This window comes from Sceloporus undulatus, chromosome 4 (assembly GCF_019175285.1).
Source record: "Sceloporus undulatus isolate JIND9_A2432 ecotype Alabama chromosome 4, SceUnd_v1.1, whole genome shotgun sequence".
Lineage (NCBI taxonomy): Eukaryota > Metazoa > Chordata > Lepidosauria > Squamata > Phrynosomatidae > Sceloporus > Sceloporus undulatus.
Window position 1 is genome coordinate 209,841,674 of NC_056525.1, and position 10,467 is coordinate 209,852,140.

Genomic DNA, 10,467 nt, shown 5'->3' on the forward strand with positions numbered 1-10,467 from the left:
TAATACTAACTGTTTTATATCCTAGAAACTGAAGTATTATTTATAGATTATTCCAACCTCCTTGACTGGATAATTTATTCTACAAGCATCGTTTTTTTGTATCATCTTATGGTAGTCTCCCAGCTAATTTACAGTGGGAAAGTGGTGCAATTTCTATATTCTTGTCTTGGATGAACTCTTGCTGTATCTACAAGGTACAAAACTAACCCTTTTAAATATCTACATATACAACACAGATGTTTATATAACGCATTGGCGAAAAGGTTTAGATCTACATATTTAATGTATATATTATATCTATAGCATGAGAGAGAAAGAAGATTCTTGGATCTCAGTTGTATTACTTTCTAGCTTTACAAAAGTTTTAGTTATACAGTGGTACCTCGGGATACGAAATGCGCGGGTTACGAAATTCCGGGATACGAAAAGTGGATTGGCAAAAACTGTTTCGGGTTATGAATATTTTGTCGGTTACGAAATTCATTTCGGCGCGAAATTCAAAGCTATAGGCTTCCAGCGCTAACGGAAAGCTATTCGGGTTACGAAATTTTCGCGTTACGACGGGAATGGCGGAACGAATTAATTCGTTAACCCGAGGCCCACGTATATTGGAAAAACGAGAAGCCGTCAGAGTTGCAACGCATCAGGTAGAGAAAAATGAACCCCATTGACTGGAATATTAAAGAAAAGCACAACACTGAGCTCAACTATTTACTCTCTCTACATTGAGAAACAATTCAGGAATAGCTAGACCCCTTAGATGCATTTCTTCAAAGTGGGTTTGTTAGGGGGGGCTGGATTGCAGTTGGCAGCAGCATTTGGGGCTCTTTGTTGATAATAAAACACTCAGACTACAGGTTGAAAAACCAGCCACAACTTTTATTGGTCACAACTAAAATAAGTTGTTTTTTATGAGGCTGATTGGTCAGATAGGTGACTTGCTTGCCAGGTACTGGCAGCTGTACTCAGGCAGGCATTCAAAAGCTCTGAATTCCACCAGACTCTTCTGGCTTCCCTTGCTCTTCCTTTGCAAAATTTTATTTGTTAAATACTGATATGAGAATCATGGCTGATATCCACTGTCAAACAGTGGACTTTTGTTGTGGAATAGGCATTTCCCTCCTCTCTTGAAGGCTTGCCACCCTCCAATGTTCTTTGGGATGTTTTAGCTCTCTGGTGTAGATTATCAGTCCACACAAACAAACAAACAACAAACAAAAACACATGAACACAGAGAAAAAAACAAATCACCTTTCCCCATTCCACTGATGGAAGCCATCCATTGGTGGAAAAACTACTTGAATGCATGGCTTTATCTGAACGTATATGTGGCTGGGCCATTTAAGGTGGATTTATACTGGCCCAAACAGGAGTGGATCTTTTATTCTCATAGTTGGGCTGACTCCAGGATAGATTCGGGCCACAGCATGTGGTTGCCCCAGCACTGGAGCGACTAGCTCTGGGGCAGCCCCAATCTACCCTTTTCAGGTGGTCTGTTCCATCCCTTAGTCATAAGCCTGCATTTTGTCAAAATGTAGCTGTTCTCATTTCAGATGGTGTGGAGGGACATTCATGCAGGCAGGCTCCTGTTCATTCTGATGTGGGTACTCTAGGAAATAATATTTTAAAGTTCCATTAGCAAGACAAAAGAAATATTTCTGTGCACATCTTGAATTTTGACTCTCCCTTATTTCTGTTTTCCAAATACTACTAGTCTCACTCTGCAATTTTCCAACTCTGCAGATCTGAGTCCTGCATTTTTACTTGGAATTAAATCTCCAGCTATCCCATGTGGCTTACTTCCTACTGAGCACCTTCAGACATTGCTCTGTTGTTGATTATTTGCCTTTCAAGTTGTTTATGGTGACCTAAGGCGACCCTATTATGGAGTTTTCTTGGCAAGATTTGTTCAAAGGGAGCTTGCCCTTGACTCCCTCTTAGATGAGAGAGTGTGAATTGTCCACCCAATGGTTTTTCATGACTGAGTGGGGATTTAAACCCTGTTCTCCAGAGTCATAGTCCAACATTCATATCACTATTCCATGACCAAAATCTAATTGCTCCCAATTAAAATAAACCAATTAAATTAAATGAAAATTTGATAAGTGACCACAAGTGTAAATTCCATTGATTTAGGGTTTTATGCTAATTGACACTAACAATTGCATTTAGGCCTGAATATTCTTGCTAGAGTAAAGTATAGGAGATTATTAAAAGAACAGGCAGACAAGTAACACAAAAGTGGAGAAAAATTGTAAACTACAGGGAATGCTGATGTGGAGAAGTTAGCAAATTGTTAGAACTTACTGTTCTTTGATCATGGGTAGCCAAGCATGCATCCTTTCTGTTTCTGATACTTTATCAGGCAGGGCTTGCATCTTTTCAAAGTTTGCTGCTGAATTAATGAGTTCATTTATATATAAAATTAAAGCTTGGATATTCTTGCTTCATACTTGTCTAGGTTGAATATAACTTTCGGTATCTTCAGTGCCCACTGAAGCTTACCAAGAAATTAAAAGAAGATGATGAAATAACGTATGAGCCACTTATCACTCTAAATGTAAGTGATATTGATGTGATTTCAAATGTGTTATTTAATTCTTCTTTTATGCTGGCTTGCATGATGACATCTCATGTCGGTGATATAATTGCTGTCAGCTCATCACCCAAACAGCATGTGTATTCCCTTCTGTGCTTATTTGCTCACCCTGGTGGCTTTGGAGAGTTTTGCCCACGCTAAAGAAACTTCTAATGGGTGTGAGTGGGTTATTCTCAGTTTAATCAAAATCACTAAGAACACCATATAGGTATAGGTGTTTAATCCCACTTCACTGGAATACTATGTGAACTGAACCAGTATTAGGATTATTAAACCAAATTAGGCTTCTATGTGATCATTGAATATCTTTATGAATAAGAATTAAAAGTGTTATGGATTTGCGGGATAAGCTACTGTATCAGTCAGATACAGCAAAAACAACAAACCATCTCCTGACTCCTTAAACACTGACAGGTTTATTTGGCATACTGTAAGCTTTTGTGGACTACAACACATTTCATCCAATGAATAAATTTAGGCCCAAAACCCATGATGGGTATTTTAAACTGGCTTCTGCATGGCTTGGGGGCATGGCGTTTAGGTGGCACACACCCCCAACCCATGCCAAAGCTGCCCTGAAGCTGCTCCCAGGCCGCCTAAGGCAGCCTAAACCCACTCCAGGAAGGAGTGGATTTTTTCCACTCCTTGCCTTGGTCCATTTGGGACCATGGTGGGGCCAGATTGGGGCCATGTGTGTTTGGTTGCCGTAGTCCCGGTGCGAATGGTGCCGGTACTACCCCAATCAACTCTTTTAGGGCTGTCTGTTTTGCCCTGTAGTTATGCCCTTCAAAGATTTCACAATTTTTATTTTAGAATAAATGCAGGGGGATTTGACCAGAATGTAGACCTTGGTTGGGAGTAGTGGGCTTAAAACCTTTCTTGCACATTAGAGTTACAGCAAGAGATTACCATAAGAATGAAAAAAATGTAACTGCTAATTGTGATTTTGCAGTAGTATCTGTTTCAGTGCTTACACACACATACTCCTACACAACTACTCCCCCAAAATAGAATATAGTTGAGAAATTGTCATGAATTGTAGTATTAGTCTGATATCTGTAAATCTGAAATGTCTTCACCTTCTTTTTTTCCAGTCCATGGTACGTCATAATCGTGTTGAACTACTCAGCCATTCTGTCTGTACAGAATATTTACTCATGAAATGGTAGGTATTTTTGTTAAGTCTTCAAATTCCCTACTGAAAAATAATTTTGTTCTAGTTCAGATTCAGTTGTGAGAGCCAGTGTGATGTAGCTGTTTGAATGTTGGACTGGGACGCTTATAGAACAGGGTATGATTCCCTGGGTCTAAATTCTTAGTGTGGGACCTTGGGCAAGTCACACTGTCTCAGCTTCAGAGGGAGGCAAGGGAAAACCCCCTCTGAACAAATCTTGCCAAGAAAACCCCATGATAGAGCCACTTTAAGATTTACCATAAATCAAAAACAACTTGAAGGCACACAACAATGACAGTAAAGTTCAGTGAAAGAGAGAAATAAAAGATGAAGTTTCCTTTAAAAATGGGATTTCCAGCTGATGGAAAGCACACTCATGAATTACAGGAATGCTACAGCTGAAAGCTGAAAACCTTTTGGAATTAAGTACCATAAGCATGAATGTTACTTACATATATTGCATGAATTTAAGTGAATTTAATTGAAGAGCCTCCATGTACACAGAGCTTGCAACAAGTATATTGTGCATTTCGGTTGGCCAATAAAGGTATCACTGTTGGTTGGATTTTTGTTTGAATTTAGTAAATGGCCAACACAGCTACCCCTGCATGTTTTCTACAGAGCTACCTGTTAGTTATCTTAAAAGGGGGGTGAGGAGGTACAAGTCGTATGTTTATGCTTTTCCCAGTGAAAACGTGATCCTTTTATAATATTATGAAAGCCAAATTTAATTCAATTTTGCTTTATAGGATGGCCTATGGATTTAGAGCACATCTTCTGAACCTTGCTGTGTATTCCCTTGGTTTAATACCTCTAACCCTCCTGATTATCCATATTGAAAGACCTGCACTATCTTCCAATACTACAGTTAAATTGGGACCTTTTAGTAAACAGGTATAATTTTAATTTATTGCACTAGAATAGTTGAATACAGTATGGCAGTTAACTTGAGGATCACACTGGGTACATGTAAACATTGCATTTGTGTCCTGCTTATGATCTTCTAAGATGTTTTATCTGGACAACCATTGTTTGAATCCTGGAATACCTGTATATAGAGTTTAGATTGATCTAGTATAGCACTTCTTAAATTTTTACAGATTAGCAAAGAAGTCTGAAAAATTAGTGTTTGGTTTTCAAATATATAATTTCTGAGATTATTTAATGTTTGAAGTGAAGAAGGTTTTAAAATGTTATTTATTATTTGTTTTTATATGCATGAACTGTCTCAAGTGTTGAGATGTTTCACGGGAGTACCATTCAGCTTGCTTTGAAAGAAGCTTGTCAAAATGCCAAAACGGGAAGGGGGCTTTTAATTTATCATTATTGGGAAGGTCTGGAAATAAAAGTTCATATTTAGAAGAACCATGATTTTGATGGTTTCTGATCTTCCTATGAATGAGAGCTAAAGTTTAGATCATTTATCAAGATCTTTCTTTATGTCACTCCAAGCTGTTTTGTAGTTAATTTTAAATAAGGCTGCATTTTTCTTCATTATCCATATCACTAAATACATTATCTTCTTTTCTACTTTAGAGCCAGATTTGTTTCTCAGAGGCAAAACATGTTGCCCTGATAGAGTGGCTCCGTGCTGCCCCTTGGAGCGCTGGATTGGGCTAGCAGCAATCACACGCCGATCCAGTGCTTTGCTGGCCCAAAAAGGGCTGGCAAAATGCTACTCCTAGTTAAAATGGCAAAAAGCAGCTTTTGCCACCATGGCAGCAGCTTTCAGGAGTTTCTTGGCGCAGATCGTCTAAATGCTGCACCAAAGACATGCCCTTTCACCACCTGCCATGCGGTCAGGCAGGCGGCATTATACCGGTGTCGGTGTGTGTGGCTTGTGGCTCCCACACCCCACTCTGCCCCAAGGCCAATCTTAAATGCCAGTCTGTTTAGCCCCTTAGTCTGTCTTCTATTTTCATGATTTTTTGGGTAAGTATTTCATTATATGAATAGCCATAGAAATGCAAAACTTGTGAATATGGTACTAAGAACTGCTGGCCCTCATCCCTTCCCCCTCCACCACTCCCTTCTCCTTTTGTGTCGTGTCTTTTTAGATTGTAAGCCTGAGGGCAGGGAACCGCCTAATTAAAAGATTGTATGTACAGCACTGTGTAAATTTACAGCACTTTATAAATAAAGGTTTAATAATAATAATAACAACAACAACAATAATAATAATAAGGTGACAAGTTCAGTTTTAACTATAGTTGTTGAGGGACAAAGGCAAGAGAAAAGATGTTGCCTAAGGCCAAGTTGAGAGGATTACCATATGAATGGTGGAGGGAGTTTTGGAATGTGGTGTGTGCCACTGGGGTCATCCTGCCTTATCTTATCACCATACCTACAAGTTTTGTATGTCTGTGGCTGTTCATACAGTGTGAATTCCTTCCTGGGCACCAGTTCACTCCATTCATCTGAGGAGGTAGATCAAGTCTGTGAAAGCTTATGCTACAACGTCTTTCATTCATTTAGTCCCAAAGGTGCTACAACATCACTTTACATACTGACCCATTTAAAACAAACCCTTTTACTGATTCCCTTTTCCATTTCAGAATTCATACTTCATAAAAGTGTGTATGTGTTTGGTTTTCATCATGAGTGTTTTTGGAATCTGCAAAGAAATAATACAGCTTCTCCAACAGGTATATGTGGCTTTCACATTCCTTGAAGTGATTTTTTAAAAATGTACAGTTGGAAACAATGTACTATGTTTTGGAAGAAAAAAACATCCCTCCCCCCCAAACAATGAGTATCTTTATACTTTAATTCTATTTTGAAAATATTAATACTTAACTGTTTTTATATCCTAGAAACTGAAGTATTTATTAGATTATTCCAACCTCCTTGACTGGATAATTTATTCTACAAGCATCGTTTTTGTATCATCTTTATTTGGTAGTCTCCCAGCTAATTTACAGTGGGAATGTGGTGCAATTTCTATATTCTTGTCTTGGATGAACTTCTTGCTGTATCTACAAAGGTACAAAACTAACCCTTTTAAATATCTACATATATAACACAGGATGTTTATATAAGCTGCATGCGAATAAAGGTTTAGATCTACAGTATTTAATGTATATTATTATATCTATAGCATAGAGAGAAAGAAGATTCTTGGATCTCAGTTGTAATTTACTTTCTAGCTTTACAAAATAGTTTATGTTATACAGTGGTACCTCGGGATACGAAATGCGCGGGTTACGAAATTTCCGGGATACGAAAAAGTTGGATTGGCAAAAACTGTTTCGGGTTACGAAATATTTTTCGGGTTACGAAATTCATTTCGGCGCGAAATTCAAATGCTATAGGCTTCCAGCGCTAACGGAAAGCTATTTCGGGTTACGAAATTTTCGCGTTACGAAGGGAATGGCGGAACGAATTAATTTCGTAACCCGAGGCACCACTGTATATTGGAAAACTATGAAGCCTGTCAGAGTTGCAAAGCATCAGGTAGTGAAAAATGAACCCCATTGACTGGAAATTAAAGAAAAGCACAACACTGAGCTCAACTATTTACTCTCTACATTGAGAAATAATTCAGGATATAGCTGAACCCCTTAGATGCATTTCTTCAAAGTGGTTTGTTAGGGGGGCTGGATTGCAGTTGGCAGCAGCAGTTTGGGGCTCTTTGTGATAATAAAACACTCAGACTACAGGTTGAAATAAACCAGCCACAACTTTTATTGGTCACAACTAAAATAAGTTGTTTTTTATGAGGCTGGATTGGTAGATAGGTGACTTGCTTGCCAGGTACTGGCAGCTGTACTCAGGCAGGCATTCAAAAGCTCTGAATTCCACCAGAATCTTCTGGCTTCCCTTGCTCTTCCTTTGCAAAATTTTATTTGTTAAATACTGATATGAGAATCATGGCTGATATCCACTGTCAAACAAGTGGACTTTTGTTGTGGAATAGGACATTTCCCTCCTCTCTTGAAGGCTTGCCACCCTCATATGTTCTTGAGGATGTTTTAGCTCTCTGGTGTAGATTATCAGTCCACAAAAACAAACAAACAAACAAACAAAAACACATGAACCAGAGAAAAAAACAAATCACCTTTCCCCATTCCACTGATGGAAGCCATTCCATTGGTGGAAAAACTACTTGCATGCATGGCTTTATCTGGAACTTATAGAATCATAGAATCGTAGAGTTGGAAGAGACCACAAGGGCCATCCAGTCCAACCCCATTCTGCCATGCAGGAACTCTTAATCAAAGCATCCCCGACAGATGGCCATCCAGCCTCTGTTTAAAGACCTCTAAGGAAGGAGACTCCACTACACTCTGAGGGAGTGTGTTCCACTGTCGAACAGCCCTTACTGTCAGGAAGTTCTTCCTAATGTTGAGGTGGAATCTCTTTTCTTGTAGAGATTGTTCCATGTCCTGTTCTCTGGAGCAGCAGAAAACAAGTTTGCTCCCTCCTCAATATGACATCCCTTCAAATATTTAAACAGGGCTATCATATCATCTCTTAACCTTCTCTTCTCCAGGCTAAACATCCCCAGCTCCCTAAGTCGTTCCTCACTGGGTATGGTTTCCAGGCCTTTCACCATTTAAGTTGCCCTCGTTTAGACATGCTCCAGTTTCTCAATGTTATTTTTGAATTGTGGTGCCCAGAACTGGTCACAATATTCCAGGTGGGGCCTAACCAAAGCAGAATAGAGTGGCACTGTTATTTCCCTTAGAATCATAGAATCGTAGAGTTGGAAGAGACCACTAGGGCCATCCAGTCCAATCCCCTGCCATGCAGGAAATCCAAATCAAAGCATCCCTGACAGATGGCCATCCAGCCTCTGTTTAAAGACCTCCAAGGAAGGAAACTCTATCACCCTCCGAGGGAGTGCATTCCACTGTCGAACAGCCCTTACTGTCAGGAAGTTCCTCCTAATGTTCAGGTGGAATCTCTTTTCCTGTAGCTTGCATCCATTGTTCTGGGTCCTGTTCTCTGGAACAGCAGAAAACAAGCTTGCTCCCTCTTCAACATGACATCCTTTCAAATATTTAAACAGGGCTATCATATCACCTCTTAACCTTCTTTTCTCCAGGCTAAACATCCCCAGCTCCCTAAGTCGTTCCTCATAGGGCATGGTTTCCAGACCTTTCACCATTTTTGTTGCCCTCCTTTGGACACGCTCCAGTTTCTCAACATCCTTTTTGAATTGTGGTGCCCAGAACTGGACACAATATTCCAGGTGGGGCCTGACCAGAGCAGAATACAGTGACACTATTACTTCTCTTGATCTAGACCCTATACTTTTATTGATGCCACTTAAAATTGCATTGTCCTTTTTAGCTGCCGCATCGCACTGTTGACTCATGTTCAACTTGTGGTCTACTTGGACTCCTAGATCCTTTTCACATGTAGTGTCTTTCAGCCTGGTGTCCCCCATCCTATATCTGTGCTTTTCATTTTCCTGCCTTACATACAGTACCTTATATTTCTCCGTGTTGAAATTCATTTTGTTAGCTTTGGCCCAGTTTTCTAGTTTATTAAGGTCATTTTGAATTTTGATCCTGTCCTCTGGTTTATTAGCTATTCCTCCTAATTTGATGTCATCTGCAAATTTGATAAGTATGCCACCAATACTGTCCTCCAAGTCATTGATAAAGATGTTGAATAGTACTGGGCCCAGGACAGACCCCTGTGGGACCCCACTGGTCACTTCTCTCCAGGATGAAAAGAAGCCATTGTTGAGCACCCTTAGACCTTCATAACATAGTTTGGGGCAATTGTAAATGAGGAAAAAAATGCCAGTTGCTTTTATAAAATTAAGACTAGTGATGAGCATGGTAATACCATACCTACTACATAAAGATGCGTGCTATTTTTATACAGTTCCCCATGTCTGTCTTTTTAGATTTGAAAATTTTGGAATATACGTTGTGATGTTTTGGGAGATTCTGAGGACTCTGATCCGGATTGCTATTGTGTTCTTCTTCTTGATGTTAGCCTTTGGACTGAGCTTCCATGTTCTTCTTGGTTCACAGGTTTGTAATGTCACCCATACCATAATATTTTGTTTTTGTTCCCAACACAGGAAAAAATATTTTTAATTTTATACAAAAAGTTTATCAGCAATGGCTAAAGCAGTATGTTTTGCACCTTTTCATAAACCTGGCAGTAATGGGTGCCACAGACAATATATTTTTCATCTCAGTTGTTTTTAATTTGTGACTAGGGTGACAACGTTTCACTGCCAAATCTCTTAAAACCCTTTACAATCCCGCTTCAATCCACCTGGGAGAGGCGGAAAAATATAAATAAAATTATTATTATTATTGTTATTGTTATTATTAAATTATTACATTCTGTGCCACACCTTGCCATCTATTATGTGACAGCTTGGCAACTACCTCAGTAGCTGCCACCAATTATGTAGAGACCACTACTACTATCGCAGTAGCTGAAGTGTCCTAAATAATAAATGGTCTTTTTCCTTTTGAATGCATTTTAATTGTATTGGTAGTGTGGATGGTGTTATCTATAAGCACACTTCAGACAACTACTTGTTGAAACAACCGAATTTTATTCACAAGCAAGGTTGATTACAGTATCTTTCTTGTAAGATGTTATTCAAGCTTGATATGGTGTAGAAGTTGCTTCAGTAGTTACAAAGTTTAACACTTTCTTTCACTTGAGTTTATTTTTTTTTTTAATTAATCTTTATTGAATTTTCTAATAAAACATACAA

At 39.0% G+C, this 10,467-nt stretch overlaps 1 protein-coding gene across 1 annotated transcript; it reads left to right on the forward strand.

Annotated features, from left to right (window-relative positions):
* Window positions 1–566: 566 nt before the first annotated feature.
* LOC121929137 (transient receptor potential cation channel subfamily A member 1-like) lies at window positions 567–10,183 on the forward strand. Its single transcript, XM_042464449.1, has 8 exons — window positions 567–647; window positions 2,462–2,560; window positions 3,694–3,764; window positions 4,523–4,667; window positions 6,329–6,418; window positions 6,587–6,756; window positions 9,634–9,763; window positions 10,118–10,183. Exons 1-8 carry the CDS (start codon window positions 567–569, stop codon window positions 10,181–10,183), a joined length of 852 nt encoding a protein of 283 aa, XP_042320383.1.
* Window positions 10,184–10,467: the final 284 nt, after the last annotated feature.

Coding starts and splice junctions, on each gene's coding strand:
- LOC121929137 (XM_042464449.1), top strand. CDS start 567: ATGGCGGAACGAATTAATTCGTTAACCCGAGGCCCACGTATATTGGAA. Junction 6,419..6,586: donor TAATACAGCTTCTCCAACAG/GTATATGTGGCT, acceptor TTTATATCCTAG/AAACTGAAGTATTTATTAGA. Junction 9,764..10,117: donor ATGTTCTTCTTGGTTCACAG/GTTTGTAATGTC, acceptor ATTATGTGACAG/CTTGGCAACTACCTCAGTAG.